Below are 23,135 nucleotides of genomic sequence, written 5' to 3' on the forward strand. Positions count from 1 at the left end.
TAATGCCTTTATCAACCCCTTGTACTTATTAATTAGCTCCCCTGATCTACCTTTTCCTACGGTATTAGCTCCTACATGTACCACAAAAACTGCATCTCTGCTAGCTCCCTTTATTATATATCCTGCTCTATCAGTTATATCTTCTATCTGTGCCCCTGGGTAACATAATCTGATTCTTTTCTACCTATTTACCTCATAGACTATCCTATCCACATGCCTTGTCAAGGAATCAACTATAACCTCCTTATCATCCATTCACATCCTTCTCTGACCATCCCCCCAGTAGCACAGCAGCATGTCTGCGGACTTCCAATGCTAGAAACCAGATTTTGATACCCGTGGTGGGCAGAGCACAGATAGCCTATTGTGTAGCTTTATGCTTAACTTCAAACAAACAAAACAGACCTTCTCTGACCTTTTTGTTTTCCTTCTCTCTCCAATAGTTCCTTGTCTGCAAAAGCCAAGGGCTGAAATATGTTGTTCAACAAAATAGGCTCATTATAACTAAATTCACTACTTTTTTACTCTAATAGTACTCTTTCTAACTTCCTGAAAGTCATTGTTAGCTGATGTATCCCTTGCATGTAAAAGCTTAAGCTCCTCCTGAAGTCCTGTTGCCATTTCCCACAATCTACACTTCTCTTTATCTATTGCCTCTACTTTAATCGTGATTGGCTCTAACTTCTCCTCCAACCTACAAACTCTACATAAAAATTGCATATAATCATTACTAGCTTCCTTAAAAGTGCATTCCAATTCTGAGTTCCCATATCAAACCCACTCATTGCACCTAACTAACTGTAAGTGCTTAAAAAGTAATCTTAACCATTGTATTTATACTTATAGCCTGAAAATAAATACTCAATACCATATACCAGTAACCTATTGTTAACACTGTTACTGTTAAGCCTAACGTTTAAGAACCATTTATATTATTTTTTATCACTATATTGTCTTCACACTAAAGTAATAAAGTTTATCTTTAATTATATAGAACTTAATAATTTTTAGAACAATATATGTAACGTTAATAATAATATGTATTTAGCCTGATTTATATTGTAACTTACCTATATCTGTAAGCTGAATTTCAACTATTGGATCTAATATAATTAAATGATAAAAATGAATAAAGAAATTCTTGGCATTTTTTAAAAATATTTATTTATTAGCAAAATGCTGGTAGGTATATTCATGATGTTATTATATATAATTATGCTGGTCATATGTAGGATTAATATATAAGATTCATGTACCTTTATGAAACCATGGAAATTTATAAATTTTAATGTAAGTAATAATTTTTTAATTGTGTTCAATTTATGTATTCAGTATTGTTTCACCAACGTTTTAAAAATTTGCTGGTTAGTTAAACAAAATTGTTGTTTTTGGCATTATAATGATAGATGGTAATTTTATTTTTTTGTTTTATTCACATTGATAGAAATATTTTAGTATCTGTCATGATCAGTTTTGAAGAAATGGAACTGCTATTTAGTTTTGCAGTGATGAAGTTTAGTTTTCAGAAACATAACTATAAAAGCTGTATAAAACATTTTTAGAGAAGAGATGTATTTTTGTTTCAGACATTGTAAGTGGAATACACAATAATGTATTATGTGATACTTTGAACTTTATTTACTGATTAACATATTATTTTATTTTATATTGTTGTTAGTTTGATTGTGGACAGATGATATTTTTATGTTTATTTTACAGAAAATCCTTTCAACAATGATGCCAACAGAAGATGAGAAAAATAAAATAGTAGAAGCACAAATGAATAACCCAGATGTTCCACTTGGAAGTGCTGAGCAGTTTCTTCTTACTCTTTCTTCTATTAGTGAATTAGAAGCAAGACTTAGGTTATGGGCTTTTAGGCTTGATTATGATACTGCAGAAAGGGTAAATAACATTTTATTTACCTATCCTGAGAAAAGTTCTTTAAACAGAAACGTTTATAAAAGCTTGAATATTACTTATTATACTATAGAGCAAATTTAAATGGTTTTGTCAGTAACCTTTTTGTTAACAACTAGAAGGAGATTCAGTTGTTCATTAACAAGAATCCAGTGAGTAATGTTGTTTGATCTCTGTCATAAATATAAATGTTTCTATGACAATATTACTCACAAAAATGATCAAACAAAAGGCATGTATTTTTTGTACTCTACGACACATTTATGCAACTTGTTCAATGTATTATCCGACAAATACTATGAATTCCAATGGGAAGTAACATTAACCAAAAAGCTGCAAAATTATATTTATTCAAACTTGAATTTTCATACATAACAAATCTTAGTAAGAAAGACCATAATAAAGCTTTGCATATCAGTGATGCTGGTAGGTATATTCATGATATTATTATATATAATTATGCTGGTTGGTATATTCATGATATTATTATATATAATTATGCTGGTAGGTATATTCATGATATTATTATATATAATTATGATGGTAGGTATATTCATGATATTATTATATATAATTATGCTTGTTGGTATATTCATGATATTATATATAATTATGCTGGTAGGTATATTCATGATATTATATATAATTATGCTGGTAGGTATATTCATGATATTATTATATATAATTATGCTGGTAGGTATGTTCATGATATTATTATGTACAATTATGCTGGTAGGTATGTTCATGATATTATTATTATATATAATTATGCTGGTAGGTATGCTCATGATATTATTATATATATAATTATGCTGGTAGGTATGTTCATGATATTATTATATATAATTATGAAGGTTTTTTGATTCAGCCAAACAAATTTATTCACAGATCTCACTTTAGACAAAAAGCTCTTTCACTAAAAACAAAGCACTACCTGGATTCAGATTTCATCATCATTTATCAAACATTCCTGTTCAAAGTTTTCTATTATTCAGTCCTATAAAACTTCTTAGTCAGAGGTCATAAACATGGTTATGTTTTTCACAAGCCAGTTTTTTCTTATCACATGTTAAGTAGAAAAGTTATTAAATTTTATTGGAAATTATGGGTTTAAACGTAAGTCATGATTTTGAGTTCACTCATGAACTACCTGGTACATAAACTCAATATGCTGGACTTAACTATTATATAACTTCCTACTCAAAAGAGTAAACATGCTAACCATTGGATTCATATAGTGGTCCACAGTACCCCAGTTTCTAGTCTTCCAATTCTTTACATTAAGTTCAATAAACTGAGAAGGTCATCACTTAGAAAAAAATTAAACAATATTCCTGATCTACTTTCAATACTGAGGACTGTAGATAACTAAACTAATGTGCTACATCTTTATTTACTTGAAGTTCAAGCCTAAATCCAGTTTCAAAGAAAGATGAAATGTAAATAAATTATCATAAAATAGTTTATTAGATAATAATGCTTAGACCAACAGTCATACGTTTGTTTACCTTGTGAATTTCATACTTTAAAATAACTTCCATAACAGTCTATGTACACTTCACTCAATTTTTCAATACAAGATAATTTAAATTTCAAGATAAATTTGTTCTCAGATGAAGTTAAGAGAGAAAAATAACAAGAAGAAATATTTCATATTATACACACAGTCTTCTGTGTTAAAGCATTTATTGCAAAGAAAAAAGTCAAACTTTACATTTTGAAACTCTTATTTTCAACAGGAAGTTGCAGAACCACTAATGGACTTGAAGCAGGCAGTAGTGGAGATAGAAACTAACCAAACATTTAGAATAATATTATCAACACTCCTTTCCATTGGAAACTTTCTTAATGGTGTTGAAGTAAGAATTAATTCTATTCATTAATATTTGATATTTGTTGTAAAAAATTTTGAAAATGGTTGTACTTGCTACTAATTTATCTTTTGCAGAATCTTTATTCCAAATTCTAGTGCTTTTTTATTTAAAAGTAGCTGTTTAAGTCAATTAAGATTAAAGATGAATTCTTTGTTGTAAGAGTAACACTGATTTGATAACCATGTGCAAGTTTTTTTGTTTTTTTTATTTAGTAACTACTTTCTATTTCTTGAAAATTGAAGAAAGATAATGATTTCAGGCCTGTATGCAGGATGTTTAAAAGGGGGTCTCTAATTTGGGAGATCAAAAACCAACATTATTGTGCAAAGCACAATCAACATGCAAAGCATGCTAATGCTATGGGGTCTGGGGGGCATATGACTATTTCAAGCCAAAACATGCTAATGCTTCATCAGAAGAATGTTGAGTATGTATAAAATGTTAAACACCATAAGCGGCTGTGTTATAACTATATAAGCATAATTTTTTTATATAACAAAACTGAACTCCCACTGTGTACATGCATGCATCTTGTCAGTTGTGTTCTAAAGTAATTGAACCAGTCTGTGTGGACTTTGATGATAAAGAGACAAATATTTAAAGATCTGGATACAACTGTGATAACAAACAATGTAAAGAACATTTGTATATATCTTTGACTTGTTTTAATATATTATTTTAAAAGACATGGACTGTGCTGCTGTTTGTTTATTGTTGAAATTTATTGCCAACAAATCACAGACACCTACTGTAAAGAATTTGGCATACAAAACTGAACAATAGCAGTACAGCTTTGGGCTTCCAAATACAAAGTGTCAACAGAAGTCATTGCATTTGACTATTTCAAGAAACAAATACTAATGCTTTATCAGAAGAATGTAGACCATGTAGAAATAATGGGTTTGGCCACCCCCCCTTGTGTACGTGCATGCATCTATTCAAAATCACTTATCTTATTTTTAATATGAATACTTACCACATGTTTTTTGAAAAAATGCAACTAAATTCCTTTAATTTATGGACTAAGAAGTAATAAATACTTTAAAAAACAAGAACTTTTGACAAATAAATAATTATGTATATTTAGATATTTATTTAGAGTTATTTTTAATAATAACTATATATTTTTTATCTTTCATAATGTAAATCAATTTCTCTAAAAGAATATATCCTCTTGAATAATCAAATGTTAAAATATATCTTTAGAGGTTAAATAAACACTCTATCTTTTTCAAGGTAAAAGGTTTCCAAGTTGATTATTTAGCTAAAATTCCAGAAGTCAAAGACACTGTGCATAAACAATCTCTACTACATCACCTGTGTCACATGGTTATGGAAAAGTATCCTAAGTCAACTGACCTCTATTCTGAAATGGGTTCAGTTTCTAGGACATCAAAGGTAACTTTCAAATTTTATTTTGTTTGAAAATTGTTACAGTTTTTCATTTTTCTTAAAATTCAGAAAAAAGATTTTTGTATAGTAAAACATATTTCGACCATGTTTTTTCTACATTTTGCTAATCAGCTATAGGGTTATGCTTTTAGTTTATTCCTTAAGCAGTATAAATAAACCTTGTGGTGAATTTCACTGTTATATCTATACAACTAACTACTAGAGCATTTCATATATGAAATTTATTTTATGTTTAACTATAATTTAAATTGCTGATTTATTACCCTGAATGTTGTTGATCATTTATGTAGTTTAATTTTTGGTCTGCAAGGTAGATATAAATATGTTTGTATGGTGGGAAAAAATAAAAGACAAAACGTTTTTTTTCCTATTATCAATTATGTATATATTTATGTATATATTTAAATATGCTTATCTTACTAAGTAAGTCATGTAAAATTTTGCATCCCTTGTAACACCTTTTTTTTACTTTTAAGTGACACAATGAGAGCTAACATATTTTGTTTTTTGAACATTGTCAGTTTTCATCTTTCTTTACAATGCATGATATGAAGTTAAAATGTATTGTAACAAGAAGAGAAAATGGCACCAAAACAGATATTGTTCTATAGGCAAGTAATATATGACAGAAACCTTCCAAATATTTATTTAGATAACATGAGAATGTAAAAACAAATGGTACTTTTATAATAATTGTATGCTACTTACAATGTTTATATATAATTATTGGTAAAGAAATATGAAGAACAGTTAACTTACATTAATCCATTCAAACAATCTAAGATAATGAAAAAAAAATCTTTACGAAGTATACTTTTAAGCAGCTCGTGCACTATATAATTCAATACGGTAACTTGAGCTGCACCTTCGCCGAATGATTTACAACTTGTGTGGTGGGATTATTAGTTAGACATGGTTCAAAAGGTAATAAGACAAAGTATAGACAGATGGATACTGTTACAAATTATAATATGGAAACTCTGATGGTTTCTTTGTGGTTGCAAACTCAGTCACACTGACTGAAACCATAGAGAGAGCGTTCATTCACTCCATCCTTCATCCATGTACAACTTTGTCTTATTCCTGCATCGTTTTTACACAACATATTAAGAAAAAATATAGTTTCTCTCTCCATTTCCTATAGCCATAAATATTTATTTCATCGTCTATTGAACCTTTTCTTTCTGAGAAGCTTACAGTTTACTAAAAGGTAGCAGGATGGTTTTAGGCCCATCTGAAAAGAACTGAGATGGCATCCCGCTTCATCTCATCCCACTTCAAGCACTGCTCTAAGAGTATTAGAGTGTGTGTTTTTTATATAGACTTACAGTTTTAGTATGTTCTTTTAAACATTAAACAGTTTGCCTTGTTTCTCAAGGTATTTAATCCCTTCCATAATTTGCCCAAAATAACTCCATGTTTCAAAAAGTATTTGTTTGAATTAATTTGGTAAACTATTTCTCACTGTATTTTTAATTGTTGGACTAAAATTATCATGCAATTACAATAAGTTATCAAAAAGCAAAATAATAAAACCTCTCTTTTTTCTTTTTTTTTTGAGTCCATTAAAAAAAAACCTGACAGAGAGGGGGGTTAAGCATAGGTGATAGGATTTTTTAGATACATGCAAAAAAGAAGAAAAACGTGCATCCATGGTAACTATACACCTTGATGCACTGATTAGATATTTCTAATTACAGGCTGAGCATGATCTAGTGTTTAGCATGCCAGACTGTGAAGCTGAGGTTCTGTGGTTTGTACCCTATTACTGCAATAAAACAAAAAACTGAGGTTTGCACTTTGGATGAATTATAAGAGTAATGGTCAAATCCCACTATTTAGTCTGACAGGAGTATCCTAAGAGTTGGTGGTTTTGACAAGTTTCCTTCTCTCTAGTTTATCACTTGAAAATTAGGAATGGCTAATGCAGATAGATCTTTTGTAGCATTGTGCAATTTCCAGACAGTAAATTTCTAAGTATACATCATAAAATACAAGGTTCATATTCGTTATCATTATGTTTCTGTACAGGTAAAGGACCTAGTATGATTGAAGGACAATTTTCAATGAACAATTTTTTGTTTAGTTCTTACTAAATTTTGGATTTTGTTTACTCATATAAATTGATGATATAATAATATCTGTATATGATTACACAATAGCTTTACAAATTGCATTTTATTGCTTGAAATCTTACAACTTAATTAGAATTTTGTAATGAGTATAATAAAGCTGGTTTTCCCATTAGATGTAACCAAACAACATTTAATGATAACCTATGTAGTGTAAAAATGTCTATGCTATTATTTGTCACAACTCTGATATGAGAGATACGTGTATTCTTAGAATCAAGTCATTTTTGGTTCATTATTGATATATTATCTAAACATAAAGTATTATACAGCTTAGGTCTTCTAGACAGACCATAACCTATATCTAGACCTTCTACTTGGCATTAGAACACTTGCATTGTTTTATTGCTACTTATGTTAGTCTAGGTCTAGTCTGAGATATAAGTAATAATAATTATATATTGACTTTCTGTATATGCCCAGCACAGATTCAAATCATGGACAGACAAAAGTATTGTCTAAACAAAGCAGCTAAATGATAGATGTGATAAAAGTTAACAGAAAATGTAAGCAAACAAAACCTTGCAATGACTTTGCACCACAAAATCATAATTTTATGATATGAAAATATGAAATCTTGAATTACCTTTAGAATATAGTTCCTCTTATAAGGGCTAAAAATGACAGTGTTGTCTTGTCTAGTAAGAGGCAATTGTTATAATATTTTCATATCGATTGAACACATTATTTTAAATTTTTATATGCCTCATATGACTTCTGAAGCATCTGGTACTGGTCGCACAATCATTTATAATTGTGTTTCATCAGATTAGTTACTGGTAAAAAAGTATTTTTTAAACACATATTTATGTATATTTTAGGTTGATTACAGTGATGTAGCAAGAAATCTTAAAAAATTAGAGTCTGAAGGCAAGGCATCTTGGGATCATTTAAAAGCTGTTGCCAAACATGATGGCTCTACACCAATGAGAGACAAGTGAGTTTTCTTCTTTTTTCCCATAAAGAAAAGTAGGTAATTGCACAGTTCTGTTGTAATGAAATCAGTTTAGCTATTGAAAATCTACAATAATACTGAACTAATAATTGATTAAACTTTCAGGAGAGACAACATTTAAACTGATTTTTCAATATCTAGTGTAAAAAACAACAACAAATGTAACAAAAAAAAGTTGTATTTATTCTATTTCTAAATATAATCTTGCAGTCAATTTGATATGAGCTGTATTTAAGGAGTTTAAAAGTTGTGACTATTTAAAATAATTTAACATAACAGTATTTTATGCCATGATTTTATATTCATCATTGTGTATGTGTCACAATTAACTTCACAAGACTAGATACCATCTTCATCTCCATTACTTATATTCACAATAAATGTACATTAATGTATAAAAAGTAGGAGATATAGAATTTTATACAGATCCTTTATAATTGTCCATATTTCCTGCTTACTGTGTGAAAAAACGAAACCAAACGCTTGTTAAAGGAAACCTACGCATAATATTACATATTTCTAAAATTTAATGACTAAAAATAAGTACTTTGTTTTTATTAAAGGAAATGAATAAACAATTAATTGGTAATATTTTCAAAATGACTAAAGCTCCTGTGGATAAGCAGAATTACTGTATTGTTATTATATGCTACCACCTCAAATACTAACTATAAACATCAATGTCATCTGTTGTTTGACATAATAATAACCATATAAATAAAGTGATAGCATTTTAAAAGCATAGTAAAACTGATAATATTTAACAACTTGGAACTTGAAATAAAAAGAAAATATAGAGATACAAAAAAATTCTAATGATTAAGATCTCGTGGCTAGAGGGTGAAGAACAGTTTGAATTAGTCTGCATGCATAATACCTTACTGGGGCTTTGCATTGATGTATTCATTTAGTCTTCTTTAATTCTTAAATAAAATGTCATCTTTTCACAACTTTAACTAGCTTACTGTAATAATCCAATAGAATATATATTAAAATTGCACACAGCTTTAAATTAGGTAACACAAGCTTAAGTGGGCATCTGCATTCTTCTTCACCAGACTTCCCTGACTCTGAGTCTTCCAAAACATTCCACTTAAAAAGTGTTTCACCTTCAAAAGTACATGCATGCAAACAAACTATTTGTTGGGTGTATCAAAAAACTTGTATGTTGTAACCCTCATAAAAGTCATGTCTGTCTTGTGGGAATTTTTTCTACAGAACAAGCAAACTTCTGGGAATTGAAGCCTCTCTCTGTTTGTAAAGATGTTGGAAGCTCCTCTGATTCAGCAAGAGCAGCAAAGTTTTTAATGCTGTTAAAAATGAATAGCAATTTTTTCTGTCAGTTCAGGGATTAGGATATGTCTTTCAGAGTAATTTATCCATCTTCATTTGTCTTGATAACATTTTCTAAGCCTTCATATTGAGCACAGGTATCTGATTCTTGTCTTGCTTTCAAATCATGCAAAAATCACTTACATCCTTATATTAAAGCCTTTTTAGATTTTTGGGTCTGTGTTACTAGCAAATGCAGCATTTTGACTCAGTCTTTTTCCTCATTGATTGAAAATCCAACTTCAGTGGGTTTGACTCCATCTCTGAAAATAAATATTTCTTTTTTTCATTCTTAAAACTATTCACACACACACACACACACAAGTATTTTCCTTAGCCCTGTGTTGAACAGATGCCTTAATTATAGATCTTGTTGGTGTTAGATCAGTTACTTGGCTTTCAGTTGCAAAGGTCTGAAATAATAACGGAAATGTATATATATATACTGTTAAGGCAAGTTCGTGATGCTTCAATGTTGTCAACTCTTTTAAATCCTAAGATACAAGATGGCCTTGAGTCTCTATCACCTCAATTGCTAGGTAAGCTTAGCCTTCTCCTTTAAATATCTGATATATGGAGCTTCTGGTTTCATGCCTTTTTTTCTTTCTATGGATGAGGTTCTGTCTCTTTTTGAGGATTCTCTATCATATCCCTTCTTTTCCTGGAAATGTTCTTTTATGTCCCCTTTAGTAGATTTTGGCAGATCATTAGAGTCTCTCTTCCTCCCTGACATATACAGGAGGTTCTGTTGAACAGTACCTTTCTACATTATCACTTGTATTGGGCATAGAGTATTTCCTGTTTGAGAAGAATGCAGCCTTCCACCGAGGAATAAATACTCCCACTAGGTCCTCCCCCCTATAGGATGACACTCTCCTTGAGTTTTTCCTTTCTGTCATTTTATTTTTCGAAAGGAGCTCATGCTCTTTCATTACTTTATCTACACTGGTCCCTCCATAATTTTCTAAGTGTAAGCTTCTAACTGTATTTTCTGTGGAGAGGTGAGTAGCACATCTGAAGTTAACATTTTCCTTACCTGAAAATGTATTTAGATGGTATTTACCTTTTTACAAAACCACTTTCCCTTCCTTCCCACATACAATTATCTCGTCAAGAATGAACTTTTGGTATACACAGAGCACTCCAAAGAGTACTGCACTCATAGGATGTATTACTCGTATTGATGAAGAGCAAAAGTCTAATACTGATTGCATTATAGAATGGTGCAGTACACGTTATTACATGTAGGGGTGGGAGCATAAGTTGTTATTTGTTCTGTGTAGAGATGAGTACGTATCTGAAATACATTTTCAGGAAGGAAAATGTTATCTTTGATCATTAAAATTTAGGCCTAACAATGAACACTTCAAACTAATAGACTGAGCAACAGATGAATGAACATTAAAGAAAAAAGGAAACACTCTTAACTCGAAATTTAAAACCAAAGCTGAACAAAAAGATAACATCACCACATATGGAAGTTTGTGTCAGCTGGAAATTAATCTCCCTGTGAATTAGGAAAATGAAAATGATCACTGATGTAAATAACTGATGACTGTGGGATACTGCTACTGCACTGGAATTTTGTGTGAGTTAAAAATATGGTATAGACATACAATCTTTCATATTTTTTGACAATGTGAAGATGTGCTTTCTCTTCTTGTCTCAGCAGCCAGGTAGTTATAGACAGTAGTGAAACTGGCTGGTTACAGGAGTAGTAATCCAGTGTTATAATAAAGATTTTTATTTTTTGTTTTATGCAGGTTTCTGCATCTTTCATTTGCTGTCTATGTTTGGTTGATAATAGTATTTTATACTTTCTTGTTGGCTCTGTTTTACATGAAAATACCACAGGAGCTGTTATGAGAACTGCTATAAAATATTTATATTTTAAATACAGCATATTAATGCTTCAGAATATTTTCCTTTCAATATCTTAAACCATTTTTTTTAATGCCTACAATTTTTTTTTTCTAGAATGTCAGAGTTTTTGACAGACTGTGCAGAAAGAATTACAATTCTTGGTATCATTCAGAGGAGAGTTATGAATAGGTAATTATTATTTTTTATTTTAAGAAGCAATTTGTACTATCTTTAACATTAGGTAAATTATATATTTTTTAAATTGAACTTGTGTCAAAGTCACTACTCGTCAGTTAACTGTTGATTGTTATCACATCCGTTTCTACAAAGAAGGAAGATATATTGATTTTCATGTTTAATGTTTGGCTTAATGTATATTCTTTTTATTTTGACAAATTGGAAATTATGATATATACAGAAGTTGTAATTGTTTGATGTTTCAGGTTTCATCGCTTGATGATATACCTAGGATGCCCTATACATGTCGTACAGGATACTAAAGTTCAAGATGTGTGTAAGATTATTAGTGAATTTGCCCTGGAGTACAGAACGACAAGAGAAAGAGTTTTACAGCAGATTGAGAAGAAAGTCAATCACAGAGAGAGAAACAAGACACGTGGCAAGATGATCACAGATGTCAGTATTCCTTTACTTTTGTATTTATTTGAACTAACTTTTCTTTTTTGAGAACTTCTTTGTAAGATATGATTTATGACTGATATCGTTGATTTATTATTGCTTTGCTGCAGAATCACTAGAATTTCATATTATTGGCACATTTGTCATGACCAGGCAAACATCAATAGACCTTGGACATTTGGTTATTCTTTAGACATTTCATTCTTATTTAGATACTGTAGATAGACCTCTTAATCGCTTGGTATGAAAATATTATTGACAACAGAAAAAGGACATTGACTAATATGAAAAGATTATTGAACAACAAGAAAATAGTATTTCATTTGTTTTATTGATGTTTGTGTTTATTGAGAGACATTGTTCATAATGATTATAAATTATGTTCCCAGGATATTGTCTTTTATTTTTGTTACCCAAGCATTTTAGTGAAATAAGTTGTTTTAAATAAACACTACTTAAACATCAAGTAGCTCATACTGTTTTCACTATTATATTGAATTATTTGTTTTTAATAGCAATTTAATTATTTCCCACAGTTAGATATAAAATGGTTACTTAATTTTTTTAAGTTTTGTGTGAAAAAATAATTGTTTGTGTAAAGTTGCATATTGGACTATTTGTGTTCTGTCTACTGCAGGGTGTGAACCCTGCATTTTTGGTTATAAATCTTGAAGCTTACTGCTAAGCCACCGGGGACTGTCCAAAGGAATTAACCTTCTCACGAGATTGAAATAGCTTTGTTGTGAAAATTATGGTTTATTAATCACTCTGTACAAAAAAATTAGATTCAGAAAACTCTCTTTATCATATCTGAAGATAGTTTTTGATAAAATTTCTTTGTCATTTAATTCTTTGTCTGTTTTTGTTCTTTACATTAACTACTGCTATTTTAAAGTTGAATTATTAGCTGTACTATAAATGTATATGAACATCTGCATATTCCTGTAAAAAAAAAAAAATTTATACAATTCATTGTATATTTGAAGATGGGAAAGTTTAAAACTAAAGAGCAACAGGCTGATCAAGAACTCCGTCAGTTGCTTGGCAATGGCACTAACAGCGAAGATCAGAAGTTCCAGAAATGGGGAACAATACCTAGTGTTAGGGGACGACCGAAAGGTAATCCTGGTAAGTCTACTATATTTCTATGTGATAAAGTAAAAATAAAAATCTGTGTTCTATAAAAACTCAAAAATTGCTTGTTGAGATTACTGTAATAATAAATACTTGAGTAAAGAAGCACATTATGCTAATATAACAAGTTGGCAATCAATCATTTATAAACATAATGAAATCATTTATTTTTTGGGGAACATATTGTACATTTTGAAAAAAATGTTGCTCTATCTTCTTGTTAGCTGGAAATTAATCTCCCTGTGAATTTGGATAGTGAAAATGATCACTGATGTAAATAACTGACAACTGTGGGATACTGCTACTGCACTAGGGCTTTTGTATGAGCTACAGTCTAATGTTGATTGTATTATAGACTGGTGCAGTACATGTGATTACATGTAGAGGTGGGAGGTTTTGTTTATGGACAACAATTAGACTATCCAATAATTATCAATTAATCCATAAACCAGTGCTTTTTTACATTCTTCTTTCAAACTGGATAGTGTAGCTCACTTTTTAGATTTATTTCGTTCAAATTCTTTGTTATATTTGTATACAATTTTAAATTTGGTGTTAAAATCTATTCATAAGTCTATATAAAAAATAGTACGTAAATTGTCATAACTCTATACTTTAACTGAGTGAATAAGCTCCAAATTACAAACTTAATAAGCTAGAAGTAGTTATCTTTGATCTTTAATTAGCTTTTCTAATAACTTTATATCTTAACATTATATGTTAAAAATATAACCAGCATTAGTTAATGAAAGTTTAAGAAATGATGTCAAAAATACTAAAAATTTAGTGGTTTAAATAGTGTCTGTAAGTTTTTCTTATGATGAACTTCTGTATAAAATGACAGTCTTACTAAGTAGTATAATAAATTAGAGGATAAACTATTTCTCTTATCAATATTTCTATAAGTCATATATATATATTGTATATTTGCAGGAATATTTTTTTTAAATAAATTGCTTTAGTTTAGTCTACTTTTAATAATTAAATTGATTTCCGATTTTAAGTAGTTATTAATGAGGAACCGTTAATATTTATGCTGAACAACAGTAAAATAACTGCTTTTCAAAGCTTTAGCAGGTTCAAATGATTATTCTAAAATTTCGTACTTTATAATTATTATTTATTATCCTTCAACTTACCAACTTGTTTTTGTACTGAACAGTGCTAAAAATATGATTTTTGATACCTTCTGTAGGCACAGAACAAATAACCCAACGTGTAGCTTTGTGCTTAACAGCAAACAAACAAACACTACTGTTAGAGTTCACATATTGCATAATTTTGTATTCTTGCCAGTTATAACATTCAGTGTAAAGAACTTAACTAGACAATTGTGCAAAATCAATCATTTTCTGGGTAAAATACAAAGGGGTTCCCAGCAGCAATTAGTGGGATTAATTGCACTATTGATATTATTTTTGCTACAAATTTACATACTTGACTCGCGTGTCATTAGAAACCATGAAAGCAATAAAGTCATAGACCATAAACAGTTTGATGCATAAATAGTATAGCTGAATGAGTTCAAAAAGTGATAGGGCCTTTAGGACCCATTAATAATTCTAGGGTTAAGAAACTTCAGTACAGCTAGGAAACATTATTGTACTTAATAGCCATTAACCCTCTAATAATAATAACAAACTTACTAAGAAGTAAAAATTAGAAGCAAGGCATTTTAGTAATTGTTTGTACCTTTGTCAGTACGTTCTGAATTTTTTTTTTCTAGGTGTTTAAGTTTTTTAGTTTGTTTTGAATTTTGCACAATGATGGCTATCTGCACTAGCCGTCCCTAATTTAGCAGTGAAAGACTAGAGGGAAGGCAGCTAGTCATCACCACTCACCATCAACTCTTGGGATATTCCTTTACCAACAAATAGTGGGAGTAACCATCACATTATAATGTCCCCACAACTGAAAGGAAAAGCATGTTTGGTGGGATGGGGTTTCGAATACCTAACTCTCAGATTGCAAGTCAAATGCTCAGACCACCTAGCCATGCCAGGCCTTTAAGTTTTCAATAAAAACAGTATTGTATCAGGAATTTTAAATAAGTATAAAATGCATGAATTTTAAAATAATTCATTTACATCTAATGTAAATTAATACAACAGTTAACAGATGAGATATTCTCTGTATGCTGTGCAAGGTGAAGCTAGAGATTTATGAATTATAAATATTTTACATCAGTACATTTTTATCTCTAATCTGTCTTGTCAGGAACAGGTGGAAGCTTAGGGCGACATAACACTCCCTCATGTGATGAAAATTTGACAGATACCAATGATGAGATTATTGAAAGTCTGGTCAAAACTGCTACCACCCAGCCTGCCCGTAATGAACCACGAGCTAGGAAGAAAGCAAGATATGGGGACAGGAAATCCTGTAAGTTTTTTCTGTCTTTTGAAAATGGGAAATTTCATGTGAGTCAGTATTGCCTTTAGTGATATGAATTACCTAATAATGTTGTCATTTAAAGTTTTGTTCTTCTGTCTTATGAAAGCTTCCATCTATCTGTTTTATTTGCCCAATAATGTTGTCATTTAAAGTTTTGTTCTTCCGTCTTATGAAAGCTTCCATCTATCTGTTTTATTTGCCTAATAATGTTGTCATTTATAGTTTTGTTCTTCCATCTTATGCAAGCTTTACTTCCATCTTTCTGTTTTCTTTACTAATAATGTTGTCATTTATAGTTTTATTCTTCCATCTTATGCAAGCTTTACTTCCATCTATCTGTTTTATGTACCTAATAATTTTGTCATTTATAGTTTTGTTCTTCCATCTTATGCAAGCTTTACTTCCACATATCTGTTTTATTTACCTAATAATGTTGTCATTTATAGTTTTGTTCTTCCATCATATGCAAGCTTTCCTTCCAACTATCTGTTTTATTTTTTAGTATATTTAACAGTATGACTGTAAATATTTTATCATGATATGCCTAAAAGAACTTGCTTACTTATGTTATCATGCCACATTGTAGATTGCATACATTTGGCTTGATTGTCATAGTGACACTGATACTACATGCCTGGTAACGGACTAAAACAAAATGCTGCCACAGTGGTGTTCAAACAAAAACAACTTATTAAAGATATAACAGAAATCCAAAATAAAACTTTCAAACAGCTATAAATTTCATCACTTACAAAGAACAGTTAGTAAATCTATGCTGGTGAGGACTAGGTACAAACGTTAATAAACAATACAACATAAATCTCAATGTTATTAATTTCAATAAATAAAGGAATTAGGAAAAAGAGCCAGAAGAAGAAAATACCTATTTCCCAAAACAACAAAATGTTCTAAAATTATACCACATTATAAGATCAATAACAATATTGAGCAGTATTTAGCAATAATTCTAACTGTATCTCATGAACTAACTCGTTTTCAAGATCAAGGAAGGCTTTTTATTTATTCGTTAGACCACGAGTTTATATCTCCTGTGACTAGCTGTTACCATAAATCTAAATAACCTTTCAAAACATTAATATCTGTATATCACCACTAGGTGGAGCCCGTGTCAGTTTCATAATATACATATACAATGATATACACACACAAAATCAATATTCTCTAGATAGAAGGGGCCCAGCATGGCCAGGTGGTTAGGGGGCTCGACTCGCAATCTGCGGGTTTAAATTCCCGTCACACCAAACATGCTCGCCCTTTCAGCCGTGGGGGCATTATAATGTGACGGTCAATTCCACTATTCATTGGTAAAAGAGTAGCCCAAGAGTTGGCGGTGGGTGGTGATTACTAGCTGCCTTCCCTCTAGTCTTACTCTGCTAAAATAGGGATGGCTAGCACAGATAGCCCTCGTGTAGCTTTGCACAAAGTTCATAACAAACCAAACAAACTAGATAGAAGGTGAGTTAGCACTTGAATACAACTACAAATTCATAGTCGAACTAAATGATAGAAGGAATGATAAATGAAACCATAACAAAATAAAAGTAGAATTAGCTGTCTCACAACCTATGCTTTCCCAATCCAAACTCATTCCATTGATATCGTCTAGGTTAAACATATGTATGATAACTGATTGATAAAAGAAACAGAAAATGACACTAACATAATATTGTATGATAGCAAGCTAGCATATTAGGATCTGTAAATAAAAGAAACAGGTTTCTACTCAGTAATTGGTTATTATCTTAGCCTGTGATTATCTCTTTTAGCACAATGTAATGGAAGAATTTGTAATTGAATGTTATTGAAAAGACCATATAGTTCAGTTTATAATAACAGTGGGCAACAAAAAATGTTTTTCTCTGCTACTAGAAAAAATGAAACTGTTTGATGCTGCTGATTCAAAAAATCATGGTGAAAATTACAGATCATCTCTAGTTTTTATATTATGATAGAGTTATTCAAAATATTCTTATATATATCATGAAAACACTTATTAATTGAAAATTGCAGTTAAAAATGTATAATATGCATGCTTTGATAAGTTTATTTCATGTTCACAGCATCAGAAACAGGGATAGATGGCTTAGTGTTCCTATTGTGCAAAAGTACAGCTTTCAGACTAACTTTAGATGAGTCAATAAAAAATCACAATTCTTGAGGATGATGTTCAATACCTAATTCTTCCATTAGTGCATCAACATTTGTACAGAAGCACAAAGTATCGTGCATGTTGTAGTGAGAAGCAAGACTTTGATGGCAACTTTGTTAAATTGAAACTCTTGTTCCTGGAGCTGATAAATTCCATTGCAGTAAATGAGTGCCAATTAGTTTCCCATGCTGCTTTGATAGAGACGAATCAAATCATCTAGCTCTTCTTGTGTGATCAGAAGAGGCAGTTTATGTTGAGGTACCACAGGAATAGAATTACTAGACGAAGAAACTGAAGATGATTCATTGTCTTCTTTTCAAGATAACTCTTCTGTTTCCCAATTCACTGGTTGATGTGGCACTGGAAAACCATCCCCATGCAGTACTGGTTTCAGTGCAGCTGCAAATATCTGGATATTTATTGTATTGTTTAGTTTTTGCATAAATATCAAGAAACATTAGTCATGCAAAAATAACAGTCAGTTAGATGATCTTTGGGCTCACACAATATCATGGGAACTGTAAATGGCATACTTTCTCCCTTCTCATTCAGCCACTGTGTCAAGCCAGATTTGCAAACTGTACAAGACACATGTGAAGCCCAATGTTTTTCTTGGCTCCTAGTTTTACACCCAAAATAGTGATAGTAAGCTACCTTTACCTTGTATGTGATGCTTTTCCTTCTTGAAACTGTAATATATTTTACACAAATACAGCAGAAACTGTCTTAGTGATTTTATGATTTTACTTGAACTGGAGGCAGCTAGTATTTCATATAATTTTCTAAAAAATATAAAGGAACTTATGTTTACATAACTAGAACTTAAAAGATTTTAAAAACAAAGTTTTGCAGAAATCAACTATTTCAAAGGTATGATGCCAGGAAGAAGATTGGATTTTGTTTTGACAGTGCTCGGAGTGAGGTGAAATGACCATTGAGTCGGTGAGAGGCATCTGAATGCTACCCTTTTATGTTCAGTTGAGGGACTTCTCAAATGTTCTACCAAACAGATCACGTGAGGGTTCTGATATTCCCGGGTGGTGTAGATGAGCATGGGAATGAAGCAAAAGGGGCGCAAATCGTTACAAGTATATCAATAACAAATAGCACATAGGAACAATATACTTGGAATTTTACACTGATACGACACAATGTTTGAAGTTATGAAAAATGTATGCCTTTTACCCATTAAATTGTCCAAGTAAACTTAATTTCACATATAAATCTGTTGTACTGAGTTGATTGCATGGTATTTCACAGAGTGCTGATAAAATATTGAGACATTACAATAACTCAAAATCTAGAGGTGATGGACAAATCCTGATTACCATTTTGAAATCAGCACCATCAAATTATACCAAATCGCTTGAGTTTTCTCCACTAGCAAATTTTTTGTTATCCAGCGTAATTAGTGAAAAATAATTGTATTTAGAACGGATGTAAATAACAGCCTTTCAGAAACTCTTTTCCAATATATGCTTTTTTTTTTTTATTTAATTATTGCCCCAACTTAAACCTAAAGCATACCTTGTATTACTGTAGAATACATCAAAATGGCAGAAGTTTTTTCTGCTACTATATATATCTACTTGTGTAACTTACAAAATAATCTACATGAAGGGGAATAGTGGATGATAATCAGCTCCATTTGTCTACTACAGAATGCTCCTTGAAGTATAGTGTTAAACTAATTTTTTTGTTCAGTTAAACAAAATACCATAATATCTGCTTAAGGATTACAATAAAAACATTGGTTTATTTTCATTGCAGTAAGAAGGACCTTAAAGAGTGGACTAGATTTGTCAGAGGAAGACAGAAGGATGTTGGTTGCTACATAAAAATGAAAAATTACATCTCTTTACAAGATGTAGCTGCTGCCAAAGTGGATAAGATTGTAAAAATCTTTATAAGCTGTACATTTATATGGATGCAGATCGACAAGAAGAGAACATTAAGTGATCTTCACAATGATGAATTCATTCTTTTCTATGTTTTTACACAATGTGATTCAAGTGAGATTTGTACCTGTTTTTGCTGCTATTTAAAAAGTCTTCAGCTGGTCCTGAAATTTGGAAATGAAACAGTCACTAATTTGAATACACAAAAATAATCTTTGAGAAGACTGTAGAAGTACAGACCTGAAATGCCGCACTTTTGCAATTTCCTATCAATTTTTTTCCCAAAAAAGTTTAAAGATTTATGAAACAGTAAGTACATTTTGAAAAACTTATCACAAATAAACAATATGAAATATGGCATGAAGCCATTCAAAAGCTATATGCTGTACAAGATCAATGAAATATATTATATAAATTATCAAGAGTATTTTTGAATTTTCTACTGCAAATGTCATCTTGGAACAAAAAGTTCCATACTTTAATGCTATATTTGGGATGCTTATCTTTGTGTTAAATGATGTGTTATTTGCTATTACTTTAGAGTTACAAAACTAATACAAAAATATTCTTCCCTTGTCAATCTGTGTATTTTATATCAGTTTCTTTTAACTCAGCAAAATAATCAAACTGTTATGTGTAGTGAAATTAGTAAAATGAACAATGAAATTCTAAATTTTCCCATTTTTTTTAAGTTGCATTAAATCAGTAGATTCTTGCTTTTTGCTGGTATTCAGTGTTAAATAAGGAGTGATGTTGAATCTCAAACATTACTGGTTTTATCTTTTTCAGAATCATAGAAAGGTTCTATGATCACACATACTTTGAGATTTAAAGCATCCATAAAATTAGTGTCAATTTCCACTCTCTTATTCAGAATATAAAGACGTTTCTTCAAAACTACTCATAGTTAATTTTGCCCCATTAGAAATTACTATTAATTTTTCATCTTGTCTCATACATCCCCATTATATTGTCCTTCCAATATTTCAGCTCAATTGACTGATACAATGTTTGCATTTTTAGTTTTGTATATCTTAGTGTGTGTTCTTCATGTATAGTGCTCTCGAAGCAGTGTCTCAGCATTAAGTTAGGGCATCAATTGATGATTCGGATTAAATTTACTTCACACTCTCAGTTTGTAATTATTTATATTACATTTTCAGTCCTTCCTAATGTGTTATACCACAATTTTCTTAATTTTTGAGTTTGAGTAAGAGGACATACTCAATATGTTAGAGCTTTTTTCTTTTATGCCATATATTTGTATTTTTCTCACTTGAGGAAAATTTATCTTAATAGGGCAGCATATCTGATATGTAAAATATTTATCTCTTAACAATGAAATGGACTAATGGCTTCTTGTATCCTTTTTTTATATGTCTTCTGCCCTTTCACGTTAGAAGACTTATTGTAGACACTTTACACAGAAAATACTTTGATATTGACGATGTTTCTAGAAATGAAACAGTAATGCCAACATGAAGAAGTGGGTACATATCAAACTCAAATGACAGTATATGGTGTGGTTGACAGTTCAGTTCATTAATGATTATATTATTACCTGTACAAATAAATAAGGAACATAGATAATCCATGTGGAAAAGAGCTTTTCAGTTGAAATTACAAATTAGAATTACCTTAGAAATAGCTAATAAATTGTTTTATTTGTTTTTCACTGTTGCTTACATTTTGTGTGTGGTAGCTCAATCCTTGAAAACTGAATGGGCAGCTTTATATGTCTTACTGTGATTACATGAGTGATGTGATTAAATTAGGTGAGAAATGCTTTCCTGTGTTGCTGTGTTTTTTATGTTGTAAATAATAAACTTTGTTTTTGTTATTTAGGTTGAATCTAAGTGGAAGTTGTTGACTTATGTGAAATATATTGTTTGTTTTTTGCTGAAATATTTGTCTGTGTTTTTCTTTTTCTAAAAGGAAATCTTCACTCTCAAACAGACATTGCGATTTACTACACACTGCTTAGTGTTTTGTGCTACTCTGTTATGCTTCAAAGATATGGTCAAATGGTTGTTCTCTGGCGATTTAGATTTTGTGGTTGTCTAAAAGCAAGTAAAGTCATGCCCAGATATAGATAAAAGAAACTATTTCAATTTTGTTCCTGTATGGTTGAATTCCCTCATAACATAAAAAAAAAGATGACAATTCCAATGTAATTTAACTAAATTACCCAAATCTAACATATTTTGTACCACCCCCTTTTAGTATTAGTTCCAAGTAAGAGTAAGCATGATCATATTTTTGCTTTCATACTGGTGGAATTATCCCCTTTTATTGACATGGAACTTACAATATTGGTAATAGAGCACACTTGTAAAATGACAGTGAATAACAATCCAACAATAATATGAATATATATATATATATATATATCCAGTTATGATTAATGTAATTTTATAGAAGATTTGAATTGGTGGTCAATAAAGAAAGTAACAGTTTTAACTGTGACATTGTAAACATTCCAACATATTCAATAAAACAAAATGGGTGACACTGATCTTTTAAATAAATGGACATTTCTAAGAGAATTCCTTGTAAACTTGAAAGTTTATGCAATTTATTGTAGTGAATAAAATCACGAGTCAACATTTGATGGACCTGTAGATACTTCTTCTTTGCTGACAATGTATCCCAGGAAACTCGCATGTTGATGGAATAATTAACACTTTTTGAGATTCGGTTTAAAGTTCTCTTTCCTCAACCAGTCCAAAACTTTCTCTTGTCCATTATGCACATTAACAAAGATCTTTCCATGTGTAATTATAATGTCCAAGTAGGTGAGTATGATGTTCCAGTATCGTTCAGACAAAGCACGCACCACCAATTCTTGAAATGTGATAGGAGAATTGCATAATCCAAATAATAACATGACAAATTGCCACAATCTATTTCCTCTTTACTTGCTTTATTGACTTGCACTTGCCAATATCCACTCTTAAGATCCAATCATAAAAACCATTTTGATCTAGATAGAGCATCCAAAGTAGTGTCAATCCTTAGCAGTGGGTGGGCATCCTTTTTTGTGACTTCATTCACCTTCTGTACAATAGATGATGCCCAAGGACAAGTACTTGGTTCTATCATTTCTTGTTCTTATGGCATCTATCTCTTTGAAAGCATCAGCTTATTTTGCAAGTGTGAGTTGTCTGGATACCTGATGTATTGGGGCTGCATCTCCAGTATATCAGTCTTGTGAGATATTTAATTTGTTCCTCCTAAGTCGTGCGATCAACTGGAGAAGGTGTCTTGATATTCCATGAGCAAGTTATGTAACCTCTGGTACTGATGAGCTTTAAGACATAAATAGCTTTGATCATACACCTTTCATAAGTGAGATGGTAAGCTGTTTTTTATGTATTTGACTTCCTATATCTTCCCTTAAAGGTGACTACT

At 30.8% G+C, this 23,135-nt stretch overlaps 1 protein-coding gene across 1 annotated transcript in view; it reads left to right on the plus strand.

The window, feature by feature from the left end:
* The window catches only part of LOC106457482 (FH1/FH2 domain-containing protein 3-like), a 115,645-nt gene extending 94,016 nt beyond the window's left edge, over window positions 1–21,629 (plus strand). The window contains exons 16-24 of the mRNA XM_013916905.2: window positions 1,720–1,905; window positions 3,660–3,779; window positions 5,031–5,192; window positions 8,161–8,276; window positions 11,604–11,678; window positions 11,933–12,125; window positions 13,115–13,256; window positions 15,480–15,644; window positions 19,597–21,629. Of these exons, the coding sequence (XP_013772359.1) occupies window positions 1,720–1,905; window positions 3,660–3,779; window positions 5,031–5,192; window positions 8,161–8,276; window positions 11,604–11,678; window positions 11,933–12,125; window positions 13,115–13,256; window positions 15,480–15,644; window positions 19,597–19,664 (1,227 nt within the window). The 3' untranslated portion in view covers window positions 19,665–21,629. The remainder of the gene's footprint in view (window positions 1–1,719; window positions 1,906–3,659; window positions 3,780–5,030; window positions 5,193–8,160; window positions 8,277–11,603; window positions 11,679–11,932; window positions 12,126–13,114; window positions 13,257–15,479; window positions 15,645–19,596) is intronic.
* The last annotated feature ends 1,506 nt before the right edge of the window (window positions 21,630–23,135 follow it).

This window comes from Limulus polyphemus, unplaced genomic scaffold (assembly GCF_000517525.1).
Source record: "Limulus polyphemus unplaced genomic scaffold, Limulus_polyphemus-2.1.2 Scaffold16, whole genome shotgun sequence".
Lineage (NCBI taxonomy): Eukaryota > Metazoa > Arthropoda > Merostomata > Xiphosura > Limulidae > Limulus > Limulus polyphemus.